At 48.9% G+C, this 27512-nt stretch overlaps 1 protein-coding gene across 1 annotated transcript in view; it reads left to right on the top strand.

Moving 5' to 3' along the window:
• Positions 1-16272: 16272 nt before the first annotated feature.
• Hr3 (Hormone receptor 3) overlaps positions 16273-27512 on the top strand; it is a gene marked incomplete in the record, with an annotated part of 296866 nt that continues 285626 nt past the window's right edge. Inside the window, 1 exon segment of the mRNA XM_069322036.1 lies at positions 16273-17505. Coding sequence (XP_069178137.1) covers positions 17361-17505 — 145 coding nt within the window.

Below are 27512 nucleotides of genomic sequence, written 5' to 3' on the forward strand. Positions count from 1 at the left end.
AATGTTGAAGTCTGCCCACCCTTCAGTGTCCCGTGCTGTGTGGTATAGAATTCTCACCAGGTTTGTGAGGTTAGAATTTGCCGTTACATATGTCCGTGGTACCGGGCGTCTCTCCCCAGATGCTCCGCCTCTCCTCACACGTCTAAGTCCTCGCCCTTATTGTCTTGTCCGTGTCCTTACACGCACACCACCTGTGGTCTTGTCCGTGTCCTTACACGCACACCACCTGTGGTCTTGTCCGTGTCCTTACACGCACACCACCTGTGGTCTTGTCCGTGTCCTTACACGCACACCACCTGTGGTCTTGTCCGTGTCCTTACACGCACACCACCTGTGGTCTTGTCCGTGTCCTTACACGGCGCACTGAACTACAGACCAGTGTCCTTAACTTGTATACCATGCAAGGTGATGGAGAAGATTGTGAGGAAAAACCTAGTAACACATCTGGAGAGAAGGGACTTCGTGACAACCCATCAACACGGGTTCAGGGAGGGTAAATCTTGCCTTACTGGCTTAAATAAATAAATAAATAAATAAATAAATAAATGTTTATTTAGGTAAGGTACATACATAAAGAGATTTTACAAAGTTTGTTGGATTAATAGATAGAGCTAGTACATACAATGCCTAAAGCCACTATTACGCAGAGCGTTTCGGGCAGAGAATTCTACCATCAGGTGGCAAAGATTAAGCAAGAAAGAGAGGGCTGGGCGGACTGCATTTTTTGGATTGTCGGAAAGCCTTTGACACAGCACCCAATAAGAAGCTGGTACATAAGCTGGAGAAACAGGCAAGAGTAAATGGTTGGTAAGGTGCTCCAGTGGATAAGGGAGTACCTAAGCAATAAGAAGCAGAGAGTTACAGTGAGGGGTGAGACCTCAGACTGGTGTGAAGTCACCAGTGGAGTCCCACAGGGCTCTGTACTTGGACCTATCCTGTTTCTGATATACGTAAATGATTCCATGATCACCACATACAAGACTCTCAAAGGAATTGATAGGGTTATCTTGAGGTTATCTTGAGATGATTTCGGGGCTTTAGTGTCCCCGCGGCCCGGTCCTCGACCAGGCCTCCACCCCCAGGAAGCAGCCCGTGACAGCTGACTAACACCCAGGTACCTATTTTACTGCTAGGTAACAGGGGCATAGGGTGAAAGAAACTCTGCCCATTGTTTCTCGCCGGCGTCTGGGATCGAACCCAGGACCACAGGATCATAAGTCCAGCGTGCTGTCCGCTCGGCCGACCGGCTCCCGCCGTTACTGTATCTACTAGGGTAGATAAAGACAGACTATTTAAGTCAAGGGTCACACGCAGTAGGGGACACAGCTCGATAATTGAGTGCCCAAATGTGCCATAAAAACATTAGTTTTTGTTTTTTCAGTGTCAGAGTTGTTGACAACTGGAATGTATTAAGTAATGATGTGGTGGAGGCTGACTCCATACACAGTTTCAAGTTCAGATATGATAGAGCCCAGTAGGCTCAGGAACCTGTACACCTGTTGATTGACGGTTGAGAGGCGGGACCAAAGAGCCAGAGCTCAACCCCCGCAAGCACAACTAGGTGAGTACAAGTAGGTGAGTACACACCACGTGTGGTGGTAGAGGGCCGGTGCTTGTGAGCCTCCAGGTAGGTTGGGGGGGGGGGGTGAGCCGCTCCCCCCCCCACCATACACCCCTCCCCTCCTCCTGCTTAACTCCCACTTACACCCGACCCTTGCCCTCCCCCCTCCCCCCCCCCCCCACCACCATTACCCCCTTATCACTACCATCTCTTACTGCCTTCTGCTCCACCTCTTTATTCTCTTACTTCTCTTTTACCCCATTTGTCTCCTCTTCCTCCTCCTCCTCCTCCTCCTCCTCCTCCTCCTCCTCCTCCTCCTCCTCCTCCTCCTCCTCCTCCTCCTCCTCCTCCTCCTCCTCATCTTCTACCTCTTCTTCTTCTTCTCCCTTCCACCTCCCTCTTCCTCCTTCACCTGCTCCTGACAACTACGTTCATCATTAACTTTACAATAATTGATCTCTTGTGTGTGTAAATAACAATCTCATGCAGGAAGCAACATTGGCTTCACCTATACGTGATTATAGGGGTATAATTATGGATAACTATCATTAGAGGTAATTATTAAAGATGATTATTAATATTATTATACTTGAGAAAATCCGTAGGAGCCGTGATAAAGATTCGAAACCATGTAGTGGGTGTTCCCCCCACACACACACACGCTTGTAGCCACTACACCACAACACAACATAGACCCACGACACTCATAGAGGGAGCCGGTCGGCCGAGCGGACAGCACACTGGGACTTGTGATCCTGTGGTCCCGGGTTCGATCCCGGGCGCCGGCGAGAAACAATGGGCAGAGTTTCTTTCACCCTATGCCCCTGTTACCTAGCAGTAAAATAGGTACCTGGGTGTTAGTCAGCTGTCACAGGCTGCTTCCTGGGGGTGGAGGCCTGGTCGAGGACCGGGCCGCGGGGACACTAAAACCCCGAAATCACCTCAAGATAACCTTACACCATGTCGTGGTCCAGTGGCTAGAGTGTGTGCTTGGGAACACCTACCGCGTAAGTTCGAACCCTCTTCACGGCTCCTACTGATTTTCTCATTAATGTAGTCACGTTAATGTGATTACTCTGTATATTATTATACATGATAATATATTTGGTATAATTATATTTGTATTATTGATCACGTTTGTCTGTAGTGATTTAAAGTAATTGTTATCGATGGTATATAATGAGTAAATGGTTATATGTAGTGAAGGCAGGATGTGGTAAGATATCGTAGCCATCATTATATGTAATCATTATAGTGCTTATTGACCGTAAGACATTATACACTACAATTCAGACAATCAATAGTGATTGTTAATAATTAGATACTTACTATATATGTCCTGTATTGAAATTGTTAAAAATATTGTCGTGATTAGTTTAGATAATCTACACAGGTATGGAACAGTATCAAGACAGGTGTGGAACAGTATGAAGACAGGTATGGAACAGTATCAAGACAGGTATGGAACAGTATAAAGACAGGTATGGAACAGTATGAAGACAGGTATGGAACAGTATAAAGACAGATATGGAACAGTATAAAGACAGGTATGGAACAGTATAAAGACAGGTATGGAACAGTATGAAGACAGGTATGGAACAGTATCAACACAGGTATGGAACAGTATCAACACAGGTATGGAACAGTATCAACACAGGTGTGGAACAGTATCAACACAGGTATGGAACAGTATCAACACAGGTGTGGAACAGTATCAACACAGGTATGGAACAGTATCATCACAGGTATGGAACAGTATCAACACAGGTATGGAACAGTATCAACACAGGTATGGAACAGTATCAACACAGGTATGGAACAGTATCAACACAGATATGGAACAGTATCAACACAGATATGGAACAGTATCAACACAGGTATGGAACAGTATCAACACAGGTGTGGAACAGTATCAACACAGGTATGGAACAATATCAACACAGGTATGGAATAGTATCAACACAGGTATGGAACAGTATCAACACAGGTATGGAACAGTATCAAGACAGGTATGGAACAGTAAGAAGACATACACTTACCTGGTTGATACCTGGTTGATACCTGGTTGATGGGGTTCTGGGAGTTCGTCTACTCCCCAAGCCCGGCCCGAGGCCAGGCTCGACTTGTGAGAGTTAGGTCCACCAGGCTGTTGCTTGGAGCGGCCCGCAGGCCCACATACCCACCACAGCCCGGTTGGTCCGGCACTCCTTGGAGGAATAAATCTAGTTTCCTCTTGAAAATGTCCACGGTTGTTCCGGCAATATTTCTTATGCTTGCTGGGAGGACGTTGAACAACCGCGGACCTCTGATGTTTATACAGTGTTCTCTGATTGTGCCTATGGCACCTCTGCTCTTCATTGGTTCTATTCTACATTTTCTTCCATGTCGTTCACTCCAGTACGTTGTTATTTTACTGTGTAGATTTGGTACTTGGCCCTCCAGTATCTTCCAGGTGTATATTATTTGATATCTCTCTCGTCTTCTTTCTAGTGAGTACATTTGGAGGGCTTTGAGACGATCCCAATAATTTAGGTGCTTTATTGCGTCTATGCGTGCCTGTATATGTTCTCTGTATTCCCTCTATTTCAGCAATCTCTCCTGCTTTGAAGGGGGAAGTGAGTACTGAGCAGTACTCAAGACGGGACAACACAAGTGCCTTGAAGAGTACAACCATTGTGATGGGATCCCTGGATTTGAAAGTTCTCGTAATCCATCCTATCATTTTTCTGGCTGTCGCAATATTTGCTTGGTTATGCTCCTTAAACGTTAGGTCGTCAGACATTATTATTCCCAAATCCTTTACATGCTGTTTTCCTACTATGGGTACATTTGATTGTGTTTTGTACTCTGTATTATGTTTAAGGTCCTCATTTTTACCGTACCTGAGTACCTGGAATTTATCACTGCTAAACATCATGTTATTTTCTGATGCCCAGTCGAAAATTTTATTAATATCAGCTTGAAGTTTTTCAATGTCCTCAGCCGAGGTAATTTTCATACTGATTTTTGTGTCATCTGCAAAGGATGATACGAAGCTGTGACTTGTATTTTTGTCTATATCTGATATGAGAATAAGGAAAAGCAGTGGTGCAAGGACTGTACCCTGAGGTACAGAGCTTTTCACTGCACTTGGACTAGATTTTATATGGTTGACTGTTACTCGCTGAGTCCTGTTTGACAGAAAACTGAGTATCCAGCGTCCTACTTTACCGGTTATTCCCATTGACTTCATTTTGTGTGCTATCACGCCATGGTCACATTTATCGAAGGCCTTTGCGAAGTCCGTGTATATCACATCAGCATTCTATTTCTCTTCTAATGCCTCAGTGACTTTGTCGTAGTGCTCAAGTAGCTGTGAGAGGCACGATCTTCCCGCTCGAAATCCATGTTGGCCTGGGTTATGAAGGTCATTGGTCTCCATGAAATTGGTGACCTGACTCCTAATCACTCTCTCAAATACTTTTATGATGTGCGATGTTAGTGCAACTGGTCTACCTGTAGATGTAGATTGTGACGAACGATTATTTTTGACTAAAATTGGGCTTTTCGCAGGAAATAAATATATGGAAGCCGCTCGTGGGGGCGTGAGGTCACTGGACCTAAATTATTCTCTCTCATCTCAGTTATGAGGCGTCCGGCTGACCGCCCGGCTGACCGCCCGGCTGACCGCCCGGCCTTCACCAAACCACCGTGTTCTGAAATGCGTGTCACGATGCTACAATTAATTAGGTGACTTAATCGTTTGGGAAGCATAGAGTGGAGTACTAGTGAGGGTACTAATGAGGGGAGTACTAGTGAGTGCTAGTGAGAGTACTAGTGAGTGCTAGTGAGAGTACTAGTGAGGGGCGGGATGGTTGTCCGAGGTCATCACCCTCGGGGTTATCGTCAGTTGCCCGTTGATGTCTTCTGGTGAGTCACGTGACAATGGGTCGTGTCAAACTCCAGTGACAATAGGCCTAGTCCTCGACGTGTTGTACCAACAGCGCATCAACTCCAAGTGCCTTCAATTAGACTCATGTGAACTACTCTTTACCTTATCATTAATACGTCAGTTAAAAGTTATGATAATTCTTTTTCGTTTACATGTAAATATTTTAATTGTTTTTGCATCTAAATGTATTATTTGTTTTTGTTTACATGTAAATATGTTATATCAATAAATGTTTACCGACACATTCACACTTCACGGAGATCTTTTCTCCTCACATATATGGCAGACCTTTGGTACTTACATTGTCTAGTTTCTCTCTATAACAAGTTATTGGAGCCATTATAACAGGTGATGGGCGGCGGGAAATGGTTGTCAGTGGGTAAAAACTGACATTCTGAACTGACAGTCCCAGAATCTTCACAATATTAGGAGAAAACGGAGAGTGGTCACCCCCCTAATTTACGATTAGACAATTGGATCATTTTGCTTTAGTTAAAGCAAGACAAGTATTAGGTTGACCTTAGACACTGAATCACTTTATTTTCACAAGACTCAGCCTGCAGCACTGAACAAATTGACTAGTGTTACATCTAGCCAGGGCTACACAAGCCTCTTTAGCTTGACTACCAACTGCAAAACCTCAAATACTAAATCGAATCGTATTACTCGTTGCATATGGTGCAAGATTTCATTTGAGTTTAATCGTGCATAGTTGCAAGGCTGCCTGTTTAAGATTGTGGCATTGCTTTGGTAACATCATTTATCTGTAGAGGTGTTGTGACCCAGCTTGGAGAGTGGGCGCCCCACACCTGTACTGTGCTCCTCATAATTCTCTTGCTTGTGATATGTAACAAAAGTATATCAGGCTTAGATAATTACAAAATAATGAGTTCAAATAATTAGTAATAATAAATAACAATTAGTACATAATAATTATGTGCAAATTAGTATAAATATATAATTGTAGCGTATTACAGACCATTTCTGTTTATGATTATATACATATATATATATATATATATATATATATATATATATATATATATATATATATAACTGAAAACTCACACCCCAGAAGTGACTCGAACCCATACTCCCACAACTGGTATGTACAGGGACGCCTTAATCCGCTTGACCATCACGACCGGACATAAGGAAGTGATAGCCGAGGCTATATGAACCACTTCCCCGCCGGCACTCGGATGGTAATCTTGGGCATAGCATTTTATCAAATCACCTCATTCTTTGGGGCACACGTGAGGAACACAAATGCAAACAAGCCTGAATGGTCCCCAGGACTATATACAACTGAAAACTCACACCCCAGAAGTGACTCGAACCCATACTCCCACAACTGGTATGTACAGGGACGCCTTAATCCGCTTGACCATCACGACCGGACATAAGGAAGTGATAGCCGAGGCTATATGAACCACTTCCCCGCCGGCACTCGGATGGTAATCTTGGGCATAGCATTTTATCAAATCACCTCATTCTTTGGGGCACACGTGAGGAACACAAATGCAAACAAGCCTGAATGGTCCCCAGGACTATATACAACTGAAAACTCACACCCCAGAAGTGACTCGAACCCATACTCCCACAACTGGTATGTACAGGGACGCCTTAATCCGCTTGACCATCACGACCGGACATAAGGAAGTGATAGCCGAGGCTATATGAGTTTTCAGTTGTATATAGTCCTGGGGACCATTCAGGCTTGTTTGCATTTGTGTTCCTCACGTGTGCCCCAAAGAATGAGGTGATTTGATAAAATGCTATGCCCAAGATTACCATCCGAGTGCCGGCGGGGAAGTGGTTCATATAGCCTCGGCTATCACTTCCTTATGTCCGGTCGTGATGGTCAAGCGGATTAAGGCGTCCCTGTACATACCAGTTGTGGGAGTATGGGTTCGAGTCACTTCTGGGGTGTGAGTTTTCAGTTGTATATAGTCCTGGGGACCATTCAGGCTTGTTTGCATTTGTGTTCCTCACGTGTGCCCCAAAGAATGAGGTGATTTGATAAAATGCTATGCCCAAGATTACCATCCGAGTGCCGGCGGGGAAGTGGTTCATATAGCCTCGGCTATCACTTCCTTATGTCCGGTCGTGATGGTCAAGCGGATTAAGGCGTCCCTGTACATACCAGTTGTGGGAGTATGGGTTCGAGTCACTTCTGGGGTGTGAGTTTTCAGTTGTATATAGTCCTGGGGACCATTCAGGCTTGTTTGCATATATATATATATATATATATATATATATATATTAATTATGGATAAGGATTATAATATAGATAAACATTACCCACTCCACCCTGCCATAGTCTTCCCCTTCCCATTTTTGTTGAGTAAAGGAATATATTTAGAAGTGGAAAATATGAGTTATGATAGGCGGGCTGTCCGCCTTGCTGACACGATGTGTTGGCAGCTAAACTAAGCTTGTCTTCTTTTGTCAGGGAGCTGTGAGTGTGTGGGAGGTTCCTCGGTTCCTCACGTGCATTTCAGCATATGTGAATGTCTCTATATGAATATTGTGTAACATTCACATATACACACACTCCAGTACTCTCACACAAGGTGTGCTGGTGTTGTGTTGTGACTGACCACCAGCATGGGTTCTGAGAGGGTAAATAGTGCCTCACAGATTTAAATGAATTCTATGACCAGGCGACAAAAGTTAGGTAAGAAAAATTAGGGTGAGTAGACTGCATTTTCGTACTCTGTCAGAAAGCCTTTAACACAGTACCCCAAAAGAGGCTGTTACAAAAGTTTGAGAAACAGGCAGGAATAAAAAGGTCTCCTCCAGCAACGAAAAGGCCTGGTCGAGGAACGGGCCGCGGGGACGTTAAGCCCAGAAATCATCGCAAGATAACCTCAAAGTAAGGTGTTCCAGTGGATAAAAAAGTAGCTAAGCAACAGGAAACAGCGAGTAACTGTGAGGGGAGAGACATCAGAGTGGTGAGATGCCACCAGCGGAGTCCCACAGGGCTCTGTACTTGGACCCATCCTGTTTCTGATATATGTAAACGATCTTCCGGAGGGTATAGACTGATTCCTTTCAATATTTACTGACGATGTAAAAATTATGAGAAAAATCAAGACAGAAGAAGATAGACAGAGACTACAGGACGACCTGGACAAACTGGAGGAATGGTCTAGAAAAGGCTACTAAAGTTTAACTGTAAGTAGATGTAAAGTAATGAAATTAGGCGAAGGGAGCAGGAGGCTTAACACAGGAGGCAGGAGGTGATGTGGTGGAGGCTGACTCCATACACAGTTTTAAAGGTAAATTTGATAGAGCCCAATAGGCTCAGGAACCTGTACACCAGTTGATTGACTGTTGAGAGGCGGGACCAAGAGCCAAAGCTCAACCCTCCCGCAAGCACAATTAGGTGAATACACGTGTTTTGATGTTGCTATTGTATTATTCTTTATTGTGTTTTCTTTATTATATTATTATTTATTTATTTAAGGGGGGGGGGGGATATGTGAGTATTTCAGTTGGTGCGAGAGTTAGTGTAGTGTGAGGAAGGTCGTCACGCCCCCGACACGCCCTGCCACCACGGGGCACGGAAGGGGTGCGAGTACCTCTTCCAGCCCCTGGGGGAGATCCTTCTCCAGCCCCTGGGGGCGTGGGGCGGGGCGATGCTGTCTTGTAGTGGTGTGGAGGGGCGGCGGGAGCTGCCTCCACCACCAGGATGTTGTCGGCGCCTCCACACACACACACACACACACACACACACACACACACCAATCTCCCCACTTTCGGACGTCGCCGCTGAGAAAGAAAGTACCGTAAGGGAAGTGGGACGGAGCGGTAGGGAGGGGGGGGGGGGGAGGGGGGAGGGTTCATAACAGGAGTGACCCCTTTGGGGGAGGAGGAGGGGGGGATGGGGGACGACAGAAGGAGGGAGAGGTGTCAGGGGGAGGAATAGGGAGATAGAGATTAGTGTCAAGGAACGAATGGCAGAGGAGCCCTGGCTGTTACTTGGTGTCACCTGGAGTTACTTGGTGTCACCTGGAGTTACCTGGTGTCACCTGGTGTTACCTGGTGTCACCTGGTGTTACCTGGTGTCACCTGGTGTTATCTGGTGTCACCTGGTGTTACCTGGTGTCACCTGGTGTTACTTGGTGTCACCTGGTGTTACTTGGTGTCACCTGGAGTTACTTGGTGTCATCTGGAGTTACTTGGTGTCACCTGGAGTTACTTGGTGTCACCTGGAGTCACCTGCTGTCACCTGGAGTCACCTGGAGTTACTTGGTGTCACCTGGAGTTACCTGGAGTTACCTGGTGTCACCTGGAGTTACCTGGTGTCACCTGGAGTTACCTGGTGTCACCTGGAGTTACTTGGTGTCACCTGGAGTTACTTGGTGTCACCTGGTGTTACCTGGTGTCACCTGGTGTTATCTGGTGTCACCTGGTGTTACCTGGTGTCACCTGGTGTTACTTGGTGTCACCTGGTGTTACTTGGTGTCACCTGGTGTTATCTGGTGTCACCTGGAGTTACTTGGTGTCATCTGGAGTTACTTGGTGTCACCTGGAGTTACCTGGAGTTACCTGGAGTTACCTGGTGTCACCTGGAGTTACCTGGTGTCACCTGGAGTTACCTGGTGTCACCTGGAGCTACTTGGTGTCACCTGGAGTTACTTGGTGTCACCTGGAGTTACTTGGTGTCACCTGGAGTTACTTGGTGTCACCTGGAGTTACTTGGTGTCACCTGGAGTTACTTGGTGTCACCTGGTGTTATCTGGTGTCACCTGGTGTTATCTGGTGTCACCTGGAGTTAAGTAGTGTCACCTGGTGTCACCTTGAGTTAAGTAGTGTCACCTGGTGTTATCTGGTGTCACCTAAAGTTACTTGGTGTCACCTTCAACCCGTCCTCCCAAAATGGGGAGGTAAATGTAACAGCCTCATAAGTGCAATTATGTACTATGTATGACACTCAGGAAATGTACTTATTACACTTAGTATTAAAACGTACTGTCAGTTCGGAGGACGGGTTGGTCACCTTACATAATCTACCCGCCCACTAGCCAAGTATTTACTATTAATAAACTGTTGTTTCAAACACGAATGGTTATATTTAGAATACGTACCTGTGTGTGGGGGGGGGAGTAGATATGAGGGGGGGGGGAACCACGTGGTGACAGACCTTAAGGTACCCAAGCACCGTTACCTCCTTGTAGCGGTGATGTAGCTCCTCCCCCCTCCCTATCCCACACTCCCCCATCCCTATCTTACACTCCCCCCCCCCTACCTCACGCCCTCCACTCCCCTACCCTCCGACACCTGTAGCGGGTTCACATGTGGGTTCACGAGTGGGACTCGTGGTCAATAGAACAGGGATAAAAATTCACGTAAGGGACCGACTAAACAAAACCAAAGCAGCCTTAGGAAAACTAAGGAGTTGACCAGACCACACACTAGAAGGTGAAGGGACGACGACGTTTCGGTCCGTCCTGGACCATTCTCAAGTCGATTGTGAATGGTCCAGGACGGACCGAAACGTCGTCGTCCCTTCACCTTCTAGTGTGTGGTCTGGTCAACATACTTTAGCCACGTTATTGTGACTCATCGCCTGCAAAACTGAGGAGATTCCGATGCCTCAGTACATTCAGATCCACCTATATCAGGCTCTAGTTCGGCCGCATCTAGAGTATTCCCCAGTACCTACCTTGAGGCTACCGTGAGAGGTTTTCGGGACTTATTGTCCCCGTGGCCCGGTCCTCGACCAGGACTCCTGGTTGCTGGACTGGTTAACCAGGCTGTTAGACGCGGCTGCTCGCAGCCTAAGGTATGAGTCACAGCCTGGTTGATCAGGTATCCTTTGGAGGTGCTTATCAAGTTCTCTCTTGAACACTGTGAGGGGTCGGCCAGTTATGTCTCTTATGTGTAGTGGAAGCGTGTTGAACAGTCTCGGGCCTCTGATGTTGATAGTTCTCTCTTGAACACTGTGAAGGGTCGGCCAGTTATGTCCCTTATGTGTAGTAGAAGCGTGTTGAACAGTCTCGGGCCTCTGATGTTGATAGTTCTCTCATGAACACTGTGAGGGGTCAGCCAGTTATGTCCCTTATGTGTAGTGGAAGCGTGTTGAACAGTCTCGGGCCTCTGATGTTGATAGTTCTCTCTTGAACACTGTGAGGGGTCGGCCAGTTATTTCCCTTATGTGTAGTGGAAGCGTGTTGAACAGTCTCGGGCCTCTGATGTTGATAGTTCTCTCTTGAACACTGTGAGGGGTCGGCCAGTTATGTCCCTTATGTGTAGTGGAAGCGTGTTGAACAGTCTCGGTCCTCTGATGTTGATAGTTCTCTCTTGAACACTGTGAGAGGTCGGCCAGTTATGTCTCTTATGTGTAGTGGAAGCGCGTTGAACAGTCTCGGGCCTCTGATGTTGATAGTTCTCTCTTGAACACTGTGAGGAACCTGTACACAAGTTGGTTGACAGTTGAGAGGCGGGACCAAAAAGCCATAGCTCAACCCCCGCAAGCACAACCTGGTGAGTTCAACTAAGCGAGTACACACACAAGAGAACAAGACCTGAGAGTGGACATAACACCAAACCTAACTCCAGAGTCTCATATAAATATAATAACGTCAGCCGTATACTCTACTCTGACAAAAGTCAGAACATCCTTCAGAGACGTGAATAAGGAGGTTGTTAGCTCACTGTATACCGCCTGTGAGAGGCCAGTCTTAGAGTAAGCCGCCCCATCGTCCAGCCAACATCTTAACAAACACATAAGGAAGCACAAGGAAAAGGTGCACAAGTTTGTAACGAGACTCGTCCCAGAGTTGCGAGGGATGAGGTACGAAGACAGACTGAAGGAACTAAACCTGACGACGTTAGAAAGGAGGAGGGAGAGAGGGGGAGTCATGATACAGACGTATAAAATACTTAGAGGGATTGACAAGGAGGAAACAGGAAATGTTTACAATAAATCTCAACAGAACACGGGGGCCCGGATGGAAGCTGGAGACTCAGATGTGTCATAGAGATGTTAGAAAGTTTTCCTTTAGCATGCGGGAAGTGAGTAAATGGAATGACCTAAAGGAGCAGGTTGTAGAGGCTAACTCCATTCATAACTTTAAAAGCAGGTATGATAGGGATCAGGTCAGGAGTCATTGTATTAGACAACCAACGGCTAGAATAGCGGGTCCAAGAGCCAGAGCTCGACCCTGCAGGCACAAATAGCTGAGTACAACTAGGTGAGTACACACACACACACTCGCGGGGCTAGCGAAGGGGAGGGGGGCTGAGTGGACAGCGCTCGGGGGTCGTAGTCCTAATGGCCCGAATTCGATTCCCGGCGGAGGCAGAAACAAATGGCAGATTCTTTCACTCTGATGCGTCTGTTCACTTAGCAGTAAATAGGTACCTGGGAGTTAGACAAATGCTATGGTCTGCTTCCTAGGGATGTGTGGGTTTGTTAGAGAAAATATATGAAGTGGATATAATAGAGGAAAACTTGATCGGTTAGAAAGGCGGGGTCCAAGAGCTAATAGCTCGATTCTGCAGACACAAATAGTAAATACAATTAAATACAAATAAACACAGACACACAGTAAATAGTCCACAGTACTCAGCGCAAAGTCAAGACCCAACAAAAACTGCTCCTCGGCCACATCTAGAGGAAAACACCAGTGAAGGAACAAGTGATGAAGCTGAGAAAAGTGGGCAACAGATAAACAGAATGACAAGGAGGAGTGTTAAGAACTGAACAAGAGATTCCAAGAGGTCTTCGTAATAGAGCAAGGAGAAGCCCCTGTACTAAATAAGGAGGCGGCAAACTTACCAGCCGTGAAGGAATTTGAGCTCACCGGTGATGAGATCAACTGATGAGAGTAGTTGGAGCTGAATGTTATAAGACCGTTGGGCCTGAATCTCACTGTGGATACTAAAAGAGGGTGCAGAAGCACTAAACGTGCCACTCTCTATGATGTATAGCAGGTCACCGGAAAGAGGAGACCAACTGGAAGACAGCTAATGTAGTCTCAATATACAAAAAGGGTGACAGGCAAGAGGCACTGAACTACAGGCCAGTTTCCCTTACTTGTATACCATGCAAGGTGATGGAGAAGATCGCGAGGAAAAGGCTCGTAGAACATCTGGAGGAAATAGCTTCTTAACAATTCACCAGCATCGGTTCACGGATGGCAAGTCGTGCCTCACAGGTTTAATCAAATTCTTTGACTGGGTGACACAAATTAGGCAAGAAAGAGAAGGGTGGGCAGACTCTATTTTCTTGGATGTTAAAAAGCCTTGGACACAGTACCCCATAAAAAGCAAATGTTGGATCAATAGGCAGGAATAAAAGGTAATTTTACCTTTTACTCTAGTGGATAAGAAAGTATCTAAGCAACAGGAACAGCGAGTAACTGTGAGGGGTGAGACATCAGAGTGGTGAGATGTCACCAGCGGTGTCCCACAGGGCTCCATACTTGGCCCCATCCTGTTTCTGATATATGTAAACGATCTTCTAGACGGTTTAGACTTATTCCTGTGAAAGTTTGCTGATGATGCAAAAATTATGAGAAGAATCAAGACAGATGAAGATAGACAGAGACTACAGGACGACCTGGACAAACTGGAGGAATGGTCTAGGAAAGGGCTACTAAAGTTTAACTCAGGAAAATGTAATGTAATTAAATTAGGCGAAGGGTTCAGGAGGCTAAGTACAAGGTACCATCTGGGAGGTGATATCCTGCAAGAGTCAAATAGAGAAAAAGATCTGGAGAGAGGGGGGGGGGGGGTTGATATCACACCGAACCTGTCCACAGAGGCCCACATCAAAAGGATATCATCAGAGGCATGGGCTAGATTGGCCAACATAAGAACTGCCTACAGAAACTTATGTAAGGAATCGTTCAGGACCCTGTATACCACTTATGTCAGACCAATCCTGGAGTATGCAGCTCTAGCCTGGAGTCCATACCTAGTTAAACACAAGACAACGTTAGAGAAAATTCAGAGGTATGCCACCAGACTAGTCTCAGAACTGAGAATTATGAGTTACGAGGAAAGGCTACGAGAGCTAAACCTCACGCCCCAGGAAGACAGAAGAGTAAGAGGAGACATGATAACCACCTACAAAATTCTCAGAGGAATTGACAGAGTAGACAAAGGCAAACTATTTAGCACGGATGGAACACGAACAAGGGGACACAGGTGGAAACCTAGTACCCAAATGAGCCACAGAGACGTTAGAAAGAATTTATTTACAAATGGAATGCATTAGACAGTGATGTTGTGGAGGCTGACTCCACACACAGTTTCAAATGTAGATATGATAGAGCCCAGTAGGCTCAAGAATCTGTACATCAGTTGATTGACGGTTGAGAGGCGGGACCAAAGAGCCAAAGCTCAACTCCCGCAAGCACAACTAGGTGAGTACACACACACGGAGGAGTGAGATGTGTGAGGCGCGGTGAGTGTTGTGAGGGAACACAAGTGGTGCTACTCACAGTCAACATAGGTATCACCCGGAAGTGCCAGAGAAGTGTTGACCAGGTGTTGCAGGACTCCCGTCAGCCTCGATGCTATAGGCTGATACGTGGCGGTGGCCGGCTGTATGGGTGGTGTATGGCGTGCGTGTGCGTGTGCGTGTGCGTGTGTGCGGTGGAGTAGTACGGTAACTTCCTCCCGGTCTGACCTAGTCCCGCCAGAGCCACGGCGGCCACCGACCCGAACACAGCGCCGCGCACACCGCCAGCCGCGCGCTCCGTCCTCACACTCCCTCCCTCATCACCCTCCACCACAACCAGTGACACCGCCTCCAGGTGCTGCTGCACGGTGCCACAGCGGTCCTCTCCCACCGCCGCCGACACTCTCTACCTCCACTACTGACGCAGAGGTCGTTGACCCTCCTGCCTCTGACCTGACGCAAGCCGCACGCTGGCAGCTCCTCGTCAGGATAAACTCTTCAAAGTGATCAGCCTCGTCCGAGTGTTAAGAAAAAAATTAGTGGTAAAACGGCAGAAAATGGTGCTAGATGATAGTGAGCAGTGAGTTGCTGAGAGTGCCAGCACGTGTAACCCCTGTGTTGTGAACAGTGTAGGTGCCCCCGAGTGTACGTGAGCCTGTGTAGTGTTACAGTGGTGGTGTAGATACGTGCAGGTGAGTGTGGAGTGTGGCAGGAGCCAGCAGGAGCCAGCAGGAGCCAGCAGGAGCAGCAGGAGGGCTGGTGTTAGCGGCAGCAAGGGCGCCAGTGTTGTGAAGGCGCGAGGAATATCTCGTCCAAGGGTCATTCACCCCAACACTGTGGTGCAGTCGGCCTTGTGGCCTCCACTCTCTCACAACCCCTCACGCCGCCCACAGCCGCCCACCCCGCCCTCGCCGCCCACCACACACCACACCACCGCCCACTCTCACTCTATACTCCATATAACGAACGGAAGAAGCTTGTGAGAGTTCAGCGTGTGGACTTGTAGCCGTAGTAAGGTAGTGAAGGTTCATTGACCCCAGAGCTGTGAGTCGCGCGCACCCCCCCCCCCTCCTCCCACCACACATACACACACACACACACACACACACACACACACACACACACACACACACACACACACACACACACACACACACACACACACACACACACACACACACACACACACACACACATATACATATATATATAAATATATATAAATATATATATTTATATATATATATAATATTTATATATATATAAATATATATATATATATAAATATATATATATATATAAATATATATATATATGTATATAAATACATATATATACACAGAGCAGTATACAAACATACACTTGCACACTCACCACGCACACCGCACTCAACTTGATACACGTAACTTGTGACAAAGTATAAGCCAGTGGGAAACAGAAGCAAAGTTGAGTATAAGTTTGTGTAGCGGGGGAGTGTGAGTGTTGGTGGAGAGGACCAGCCCAGTACAGTTAGTGTGCCGGCCCGCGGTCGAGCGCCCAGGCCTCTCCCCACTACCACTAATTACCATCTTGGGCACTACATGAGCACTACCCACCACCACCTGGCGACACACCCCGCCGGAGGCTACACCCACCACCCGTGGCCTGAGCCTGACGGAGTACCTGCCGCCCTTCCTCAGCGGCGTTGGTTACACAGTGGTGGGGTGGGTCTCACCTCCCGGGTGACAAGTGTCGGTCATCTTGTGGCACCACAGGCACTCGTCACCGAGGGCTGACACCAGCGTCGCCTGAGTGACAACTGTGCCTGTCATTCCGTGGAGCTAGGGGCGGTTATCCTCCCCGGCGGCTAACATCGCTGCCGCCAGTGTGATAACTTGTCAGTCATCCCATACAGCTAGGGGCAGTCATCGCCTCCCTCAGTCTGCCACTCCATTATCTTATCTGACGTACAGTGTGGCGCAAAAGCTTATTCACCTTTCCCTAGTGTCAGTGGATGTGTTTTTACGAATACAATATTGTGATTCACGGTGCAAAACACCTTTCGCTATCACCCACAACAGGTGCTACACACTGGTGCTTTTATGGAAACAAATATCTACCTGAATACCGGTAAATTTTGAGCACCTTCGTGTGTTTGTGTGGAATACATTCGTGTGTACCTAGTTTTAGACAGAGATGATTGAAACCCGATCTTTTGTGACGTGACAACTCTAGCCGCTAAACTCGGTGTGAATACATTATATATGTGTATTGAGTGACTTACACCAGCATGTTTAAGAGTGTATGAGGCTTGTGTTTGAGTCCGTTGAACAAGTGTTGTGTCGTGTACACGCTGGTACACCTTCTCTCATAACTCGTCCCCATACACCTCAAAGCTGGATCCCCTCAACAAAAGCCAGTGGGATTTCGGAACCCTTCTGAAGAACCCGGAGGAGAGCTTAGCGAAGATGGATATTCTTAGCGAGCTCTTCGGGCCTGGGTGGGAGCGGGAGGTGGCGGGCGACGCCGTGGACACCACCACCCCGTCCTCCTCCACGCCCACGCCCACCAACCGCCCACCTTCCACTGAGAAGAAGTCCAACTCCATCAAAGGTAAAGGTGCATATATGGCCGCGATTTGTGTTTTCTTAACTAATTAAGGCTGTAAGTAGCGACAGGTAAGTCACTGCTTGCTTTTTAAGGGTAAGTTATTTTGTAGACCTCGAGGAGGAGTGTAGGTCATGGTGTAGGATTCAAGGAGGAGTGTAAGACATGGTGTAGGACTCAAGGAGGAGTGTTAAGACATGGTGTAGGACTCAAGGAAGAGTGTAAGACATGGTGTAGGACTCAAGGAGGAGTGTTAAGACATGGTGTAGGACTCAAGGAGGAGTGTTAAGACATGGTGTAGGATTCAAGGAGGAGTGTAAGACATGGTGTAGGACTCAAGGAGGAGTGTTAAGACATGGTGTAGGACTCAAGGAAGAGTGTAAGACATGGTGTAGGACTCAAGGAAGAGTGTAGGTCATGGTGTAGGATTCAAGGAGGAGTGTAAGACATGGTGTAGGACTCAAGGAAGAGTGTAAGACATGGTGTAGGACTCAAGGAGGAGTGTTAAGACATGGTGTAGGACTCAAGGAAGAGTGTAAGACATGGTGTAGGACTCAAGGAAGAGTGTAGGTCATGGTGTAGGATTCAAGGAGGAGTGTAAGACATGGTGTAGGACTCAAGGAGGAGTGTTAAGACATGGTGTAGGACTCAAGGAGGAGTGTTAAGACATGGTGTAGGACTCAAGGAAGAGTGTAAGACATGGTGTAGGACTCAAGGAGGAGTGTTAAGACATGGTGTAGGACTCAAGGAAGAGTGTAAGACATGGTGTAGGACTCAAGGAGGAGTGTTAAGACATGGTGTAGGACTCAAGGAAGAGTGTAAGACATGGTGTAGGACTCAAGGAGGAGTGTTAAGACATGGTGTAGGACTCAAGGAAGAGTGTAAGACATGGTGTAGGACTCAAGGAGGAGTGTTAAGACATGGTGTAGGACTCAAGGAAGAGTGTAAGACATGGTGTAGGACTCAAGGAGGAGTGTTAAGACATGGTGTAGGACTCAAGGAAGAGTGTAAGACATGGTGTAGGACTCAAGGAGGAGTGTAAGACATGGTGTAGGACTCAAGGAGGAGTGTTAAGACATGGTGTAGGACTCAAGGAAGAGTGTAAGACATGGTGTAGGGTTCAAGGAGGAGTGTAAGACATGGTGTAGGACTCAAGGAGGAGTGTAAGACATGGTGTAGGACTCAAGGAAGAGTGTAAGACATGGTGTAGGACTCAAGGAGGAGTGTAAGACATGGTGTAGGACTCAAGGAAGAGTGTAAGACATGGTGTAGGGTTCAAGGAGGAGTGTAAGACATGGTGTAGGACTCAAGGAGGAGTGTAAGACATGGTGTAGGACTCAAGGAAGAGTGTAAGACATGGTGTAGGACTCAAGGAGGAGTGTAAGACATGGTGTAGGACTCAAGGAAGAGTGTAAGACATGGTGTAGGACTCAATGAAGAGTGTAAGACATGGTGTAGGACTCAAGGAGGAGTGTAAGACATGGTGTAGGGTTCAAGGAGGAGTGTAAGACATGGTGTAGGGCTCAAGGAGGAGTGTAAGACATGGTGTAGGGCTCAAGGAGTAGAGTGCATGGTATGGGAATTAGGGTGTAGAGATCTATGACTTATATGACTCGTGGTTTGAGTGTGACAGAAACTGTTAAGTGTGAAAGAGTTTAACACAACAATTACTTACCCAACATTGCATCACGTGTCGTGTTAACTACTTATAAGTATACCAACAGTTAAAGTTTGACTTCGCTTACAGATATTTGTTAATTTATTGATTTGTTTATTTTATGGAAATTAAGGCATTGATAACTCTTTACGAAAGCGGATTGGCAGCGAGCTAACAAATACATTGATTTTGTAGAAGACTTGTAGTGTTGTGAAGGTGTTGTGAGTTGACTGCGTGAGAGAACGCTCATGGCGTCAGCCACAGTGTTGGGTGTCGTCCTTATTGGTGCTGATAGTTAGCCCCCGACTACATGGTTAGCAACACTAACTACATGGTTAGTGTTGGCTGTTTGGACAGTACCGTCCCCACCCTCTCTGGGGGCGTCCCTCTCCTTCCCTGGGGTGGACACCTGCTCCACCTGTTGTGGTGAGTGGGTGTAGTGTAGGGTGGTGGTAGTGTGTGTAGTGTAGGGTGGTGGTGAGTGGGTGTAGTGTAGGGTGGTGGTAGTGGGTGTAGTGTAGGGTGGTGGTAGTGGGTGTAGTGTAGGGTGGTGGTAGTGGGTGTAGTGTAGGGTGGTGGTGAGTGGGTGTAGTGTAGGGTGGTGGTAGTGGGTGTAGTGTAAGGTGGTGGTGAGTGGGTGTAGTGTAGGGTGGTGGTAGTGGGTGTAGTGTAGGGTGGTGGTGAGTGGGTGTAGTGTAGGGTGGTGGTAGTGGGTGTAGTGTAGGGTGGTGGTGAGTGGGTGTAGTGTAGGGTGGTGGTAGTGGGTGTAGTGTAGGGTGGTGGTAGTGGGTGTAGTGTAGGGTGGTGGTAGTGGGTGTAGTGTAGGGTGGTGGTAGTGGGTGTAGTGTAGGATGGTGGTAGTGGGTTTAGTGTAAGGTGGTGGTGAGTGGGTGTAGTGTAGGGTGGTGGTAGTGGGTGTAGTGTAGGGTGGTGGTGAGTGGGTGTAGTGTAGGGTGGTGGTAGTGGGTGTAGTGTAGGGTGGTGGTGAGTGGGTGTAGTGTAGGGTGGTGGTAGTGGGTGTAGTGTAGGGTGGTGGTGAGTGGGTGTAGTGTAGGGTGGTGGTAGTGGGTGTAGTGTAGGGTGGTGGTAGTGGGTGTAGTGTAGGGTGGTGGTAGTGGGTGTAGTGTAGGGTGGTGGTAGTGGGTGTAGTGTAGGGTGGTGGTAGTGGGTGTAGTGTAGGGTGGTGGTAGTGGGTGTAGTGTAGGGTGGTGGTAGTGGGTGTAGAGCGTAAGGTGTTACCGGTACAGGAGAGTTATGTAAGAGTTACGGAGGGTGACCACAGCGGCGTGAGACACTGTCTGGTCGGGAGAGTGCTTTACGCCCCCTCCCCCCCCCCCCCGGCTGGTGCATGGGAGCACAAGAGCTACTTTTCCTCTTTCCTTGTGCTACACTCCCCCCCCCCAGGCTTCCCCCCCTAGGCTTCCCCCCCCCAGGCTTCCCCCCCCCCAGGCTTCCCCCCCCCCCCAGGACGGACTACGCCAGGCGCTGCTTCGCCAGTCTCAACGTTGACCGGAAACTTGTTGATACACTGTAGCTGCCATGGTTGAGAGTGCGGACCCCAGTGCTGCCAGCTGCCACCCTGGGGGAGAGGCAGTGTACCACCTGGCAGGTGTGGGGAGAGGCAGTGCCACCCTGGGGGAGAGGCAGTGTACCACCTGGCAGGTGTGGGGAGAGGCAGTGCCACCCTGGGGGAGAGGCAGTGTACCACCTGGCAGGTGTGGGGAGAGGCAGTGTACCACCTGGCAGGTGTGGGGAGAGGCAGTGCCACCCTGGGGGAGAGGCAGTGTACCACCTGGCAGGTGTGGGGAGAGGCAGTGCCACCCTGGGGGAGAGGCAGGGTACCACCTGGCAGGTGTGGGGGCCGACAGTGCCACCCTGGGTGAGAGGCAGGGTACCACCTAGCAGGTGTGGAGGCCGACAGTGCCACCCTGGGGGAGAGGCAGGGTACCACCTAGCAGGTGTGGGGGCCGACAGTGCCACCCTGGGGGAGAGGCAGGGTACCACCTGGCAGGTGTGGGGGCCGACAGTGCCACCCTGGGGGAGAGGCAGGGTACCACCTGGCAGGTGTGGGGGGCCAACAATGAGTCTTGGAAGGGGCCGTCTTACCATTAATACACGGGGAACATAACATGCATTTAGATGTTCTGGTGAGAAACTAGACATCTGGGAATGAATGGATGGAAGGTTTTGGAGCGAGATAAAGTAGAAGCGGATGAATGCGGGCAGTAGGCGTGAGGCGGGAGTCAGGGGCGTATAGCAAGCAACTCTGACTGGTGTTGTGGGAGCATTGAACCCCAAGGTAAGCCCTAGTACAACCTTGCGCTTCCTCCACTCACCTTCATTAGCGCCGCCTCACCTCCGCCAGCCCCCCCCCCCTCTGTCAGGGTCCAACTCCGCCAGGGCCCCCCCCTCCGCCAGGGCCCCCCCCTCCGCCAGGGGCCCCCCTCCGCCAGGGCCCCCCCTCCGCCAGGGGCCCCCCTCCGCCAGGGGCCCCCCTCCGCCAGGGGCCCCTCCGCCAGGGGCCCCTCCGCCAGGGGCCCCCTCCTCAAGAACTATCTCTTGTGGTACTGTGAGTGCTTGTATGTGCTCTTATATAACACTATGTGCTTACCTAGCTGTGCTCACATGGCTGTGTGTACGAGGGTTGGGCTTCAGCACTTGGGTCAGGCACACCTATTAATTGTCTATCAACAACAGATTAGCGAACAATTTGCTTTGTTATGCGGACACTGGAATTCGTGTATAGTGTGTCTCCGGTACTGGCCGCCCTTGTTTGTCCTACTTAACTGCTCTTGACTCTGAGGGGATTTATATTTTATACCCTCTGTCTTATTCCGGCACTTTCCTTGTGTCTCCATCTTCGTGTCCCGTTCATGTCAAAGAGTTGCTCCTTGTCTACGTTTTAAATTTCAAAATATTTTATATATCGTGGATTTTTTTTTTACAGGGATACGCCTGCGCGGGCCCTAAGCCTCTGGCTGGCCCACTGCGCGGGCCCTAAGCCTCTGGCTGGCCCACTGCGCGGACCCTAAGCCTCTGGCTGGCCCACTGCGCGGACCCTAAGCCTCTGGCTGGCCCACTGCGCGGGCCCTAAACTTCTGGCTGGCCCACTGCGCGGGCCCTAAGCCTCTGGCTGGCCCACTGCGCGGGCCCTAAGCCTCTGGCTGGCCCACTGCGCGGGCCCTAAGCCTCTGGCTGGCCCACTGCGCGGACCCTAAGCCTCTGGCTGGCCCACTGCGCGGACCCTAAGCCTCTGGCTGGCCCACTGCGCGGGCCCTAAACTTCTGGCTGGCCCACTGCGCGGGCCCTAAGCCTCTGGCTGGCCCACTGCGCGGGCCCTAAGCCTCTGGCTGGCCCACTGCGCGGGCCCTAAGCCTCTGGCTGGCCCACTAAGTGTGAGATGATTTTGTGTGATGAGATATTATCTCCACGGTGGCACAATTAATAATTTATTACACAATAAATATAAATAATTCCATACGCCGCTCACTTGGTCGTGGGTGTGTGTGGGGCAGGTGCTGCTGGGTGGAGTATGGTGTCTACTCTCATGTCTTTTTCTCTGACTTGGGTTTACACTCTCAGCTTGCTGCTTATCTTTACTCATCTGTCCCCATGCAGCAACCATCTACATTATTCTTGTTGAAGTTAAACTTCATTCTTGAAGTGTGTGTGTGTGTGTGAGGCTCTCTGCTGTCACCCCGGTGAGGGTCTCCAAGTTGTGGACCAGTCTGGTGTGAGGTGCTGTGGAGAATATGTTCTGGTAGTCATACACTCCACTGAGATTTACGAGGCATCATTTGTACCCCAAAACCCCTTTTGTTTTATACCGATTTTCCACTCTAAATGTTCACTAATGCTCTTCTTGCTATCTTGACCATCACGTTTCATGTAAGAGACATTGGAACTAGTCTGGCGGGTTCGTCACTTCCTCTCAGTCTCCTGCGTCCTTCCCCATGTTGGCCGCTGGAAATATCTTGTTTCACACTCCAGCAGCTGAGCTCGCCCTGTCTCTCTGTACTGATGACGGACCTTATATTCCTAGTTTATTTTGTCATGGTTGAAATCACTAAAGATTAAGAGTCTAGCTTCGTTCCTGTTTGAAGCGTGTTTTCGAATATTGGGCCATCAATACCAACCAGGCTATTGTCCCTTCATAACGTGAGTTTACCTCTCTCTCTCTCTCTCTCTCTCTCTCTCTCTCTCTCTCTCTCTCTCTCTCTCTCTCTCTCTCTCTCTCTCTCTCTCTCTCTCTCTCTCTCTCTCTCTCTCTCTCTCTCTCTCTCTCTCTCTCTCTCTCTCTCTCTCTCTCTCTCTCTCTCTCTCTCTCTCTCTCTCTCTCTCTCTCTCTCTCTCTCTCTCTCTCTCTCTCTCTCTCTCTCTCTCTCTCTCTCTCTCTCTCTCTCTCTCTCTCTCTCTCTCTCTCTCTCTCTCTCTCTCTCTCTCTCTCTCTCTCTCTCTCTCTCTCTCTCTCTCTCTCTCTCTCTCTCTCTCTCTCTCTCTCTCTCTCTCTCTCTCTCTCTCTCTCTCTCTCTCTCTCTCTCTCTCTCTCTCTCTCTCTCTCTCTCTCTCTCTCTCTCTCTCTCTCTCTCTCTCTCTCTCTCTCTCTCTCTCTCTCTCTCTCTCTCTCTCTCTCTCTCTCTCTCTCTCTCTCTCTCTCTCTCTCTCTCTCCTCTCTCTCTCTCTCTCTCTCTCTCTCTCTCTCTCTCTCTCTCTCTCTCTCTCTCTCTCTCTCTCTCTCTCTCTCTCTCTCTCTCTCTCTCTCTCTCTCTCTCTCTCTCTCTCTCTCTCTCTCTCTCTCTCTCTCTCTCTCTCTCTCTCTCTCTCTCTCTCTCTCTCTCTCTCTCTCTCTCTCTCTCTCTCTCTCTCTCTCTCTCTCTCTCTCTCTCTCTCTCTCTCTCTCTCTCTCTCTCTCTCTCTCTCTCTCTCTCTCTCTCTCTCTCTCTCTCTCTCTCTCTCTCTCTCTCTCTCTCTCTCTCTCTCTCTCTCTCTCTCTTCTCTTTCTCTTTCTCTCTCTCTCTCTCTCTCTCTCTCTCTCTCTCTCTCTCTCTCTCTCTCTCTTTTTTTTTTTTTGTGAGTGGGGGAGGAAAGAGGGAAGTGAGAGAATGGAAAGACACAGGCGAAATTTAAAAAGATAAATTTTGCCAATAGGGAATATAGTATGAGTTATGACAGGAGGGGAGCTGTAGAACTGGAAAAACACGGGGGTGGTGAGGGGAGGAGGGGGGAGGGTTATAGAGTAGGGGTAGGTGGGGGTTGGGGAAGGTTGTATTGTAGTAGAGTGACCAGGAGATTAGGGGGGTGGGGGAGGAGAGGAACAGGTGGGAGGAGGAGGGCGAGTCTCGGGTGATTTGAGTCCTAAAGGTAGTGAGAAGAATTCTTAGGGATGGGTGAGGGGGAGAAGGTTCGGGAAGGTGGGTAATAGATTCATAGTGACATTAAGGGATGGGGTAAGTGGGGGGGAAGTGGGGGAGGGTTGGTGAGGTGGGGCAAGGCTGGCGGCAGGTGTTATTGTGGGGTTAGTGTGTTTACCTATCACTGACTACTAGCCAGTGAGCTCTAGCTCTTCATGCCCAGCCTACCAACCTTGTTGTACCTATTCGAAATAATTTACTAGTCTGACGTTCGAATTTACTGTCGAGTCTGGCCGAGTGATAAATTCCAGGTACTTAGGTACGGCAAAAACGAGGACCTTAAACATAAAACAGGGTACAAAACACAATCAAATCTGCCCATAGTAGGAAAACAGCATGTCAAGGATCTGGGAATAATGATGTCTGACGACCTAACGTTTAGGGAGCATAACCAAGCAAATATCGCGTCAGCCAGAAAAATGATAGGATGGATTACGAGAACTTTCAAATCCAGGGATCCCATCACAATGGTTGTACTCTTCAAGTCACTTGTGTTGTCCCGTCTTGAGTACTGCTCAGTACTCACTTCCCCCTTCAGAGCAGGAGAGATTGCTGAAATAGAGGGAGTACAGAGAACATATAAGGCACGCATAGACGCGATAAAGCACCTAAATTATTGGGATCGTCTCAAAGCTCTCCAAATGTACTCACTAGAAAGAAGACGAGAGAGATATCAAATAATATACACATGGAAAATACTGGAGGGCCAGGTCCCAAATCTACACAGTAAAATAACAACGTACTGGAGTGTACGACATGGAAGAAAATGCAGAATAGAACCAGTGAAGAGCAGAGGTGCCATAGGCACAATCAGAGAACACTGTATAAACATCAGAGGTCCGCGGTTGTTCAACGTCCTCCCAGCGAGCATAAGAAATATTGCCGGAACAACCGTGGACATCTTCAAGAGGAACCTAGATTGTTTCCTCCAAGGAGTGCCGGACCAACCGGGCTGTGGTGGGTATGTGAGCCTGCGGGCCGCTCCAAGCAACAGCCTAGTGAACCAAACTGTCACAAGTCAAGCCTGGCCTCGGGCCGGGCTTGGGGAGTAGAAGAACTCCCAGAACCCCATCAACCAGGTATCAGCCAGGCCTTAAAATTGTGGATGGAGGAGGCTTCTACATCTTTGTCGGTGCAAGCCACTTGTTAACTACTGGTACTGGGTACTTGTATTTCCTTACCATCCTGCAGTAGCACTGGTGTACCATAGGGTGGTGGACCAGCCTGGTGTACCATAGGGTGATGGACCAGCCTGGTGTACCATAGGGTGGTTATCTTGAGGTTATCTTGAGATGATTTCGGGGCTTTAGTGTCCCCGCGGCCCGGTCCTCGACCAGGCCTCCACCCCCAGGAAGCAGCCCGTGACAGCTGACTAACACCCAGGTACCTATTTTACTGCTAGGTAACAGGAGCATAGGGTGAAAGAAACTCTGCCCATTGTTTCTCGCCGGCGCCCGGGATCGAACCCGGGACCACAGGATCACAAGTCCAGTGTGCTGTCCGCTCGGCCGACCGGCTCCCCAGTGGTGGTGGACCAGCCTGGTGTACCATAGTGTGATGAACCAGCCTGGTGTACCATAGGGTGGTGGACCAGCCTGGTGTACCATAGGGTGATGGACCAGCCTGGTGTACCATAGGGAGGTGGACCAGCCTTGTGTACCATAGGGTGGTAGACCAGCCTGGTGTACCATAGGGTGATGGACCAGCCTGGTGTACCATAGGGTGATGGACCAGCCTTGTGTACTATAGGGTGATGGACCAGCCTTGTGTACCATAGGGTGATGGACCAGCCTTGTGTACCATAGGGTGATGGACCAGCCTTGTGTACCATAGGGTGATGGACCAGCCTTGTGTACCATAGGGTGATTGATGGACCAGCCTGGTGTACCATAGGGTGGTGGACCAGCTTGGTGTGTACCATAGGGTGATGGACCAGCCCTGTGTGTACCATGGGGTGATGGACCAGCCTGGTGTGTACCATAGGGTGATGGACCAGCCTGGTGTACCATAGGGTGATGGACCAGTCTGGTGCGTATCATAGGGTGATGGACCAGCCTGGTGTACCATAGGGTGATGGACCAGCCTGGTGTGTACCATAGCGTGATGGACCAGCCTGGTGTACCATAGGGTGATGGACCAGCCTGGTGTGTACCATAGGGTGATGGACCAGCCTGGTGTGTACCATAGGGTGATGGACCAGCCTGGTGTGTACCATAGGGTGATGGACCAGCCTGGTGTACCATAGGGTGATGGACCAGCCTGGTGTGTACCATAGGGTGATGGACCAGCCTGGTGTCCCATAGGGTGGTGGACCAGCCTGGTGTGTACCATAAGGTTTGAGTTAAGAATACTCTCCCTTTGTTGATTGGGTCATCAATATATTCATGTTGTCATGGTTGAGTCCAGTAATACGTCATGAGTCCTGGTGTCCGGGTAGGGGTAAGTGTAGGGTGTTGAGAGAGGTAGGGGTAAGTGTAGGGTGTTGAGAGGTAGGGTAAGTGTAGGGGTGTTGAGAGAGGTAGGGGTAAGTGTAGGGTGTTGAGAGAGGTAGGGGTAAGTGTAGGGTGTTGAGAGGTAGGGTAAGTGTAGGGGTGTTGAGAGAGGTAGGGGTAAGTGTAGGGTGTTGAGAGAGGTAGGGGTAAGTGTAGGGTGTTGAGAGGTAGGGTAAGTGTAGGGGTGTTGAGAGAGGTAGGGGTAAGTGTAGGGTGTTGAGAGGTAGGGTAAGTGTAGGGGTGTTGAGAGGTAGGGTAAGTGTAGGGTGTTGAGAGAGTAGAGAGAGTAAGGTAACTGAAGCAACAATGAGCTCCCTACAACAGTGTAAGGCAAGACGGACTCACCAGAGGAACTTAAAGGTGTGTTGCAGGAGCCAGACGGAACTGTTCCCTGGCTGCTGCTACCACCACTACCACTACCACCACTACTACTACTACTACCATAACTTCCAC

Source organism: Procambarus clarkii, chromosome 10 (genome assembly GCF_040958095.1).
Source record: "Procambarus clarkii isolate CNS0578487 chromosome 10, FALCON_Pclarkii_2.0, whole genome shotgun sequence".
NCBI classification, from domain to species: domain Eukaryota; kingdom Metazoa; phylum Arthropoda; class Malacostraca; order Decapoda; family Cambaridae; genus Procambarus; species Procambarus clarkii.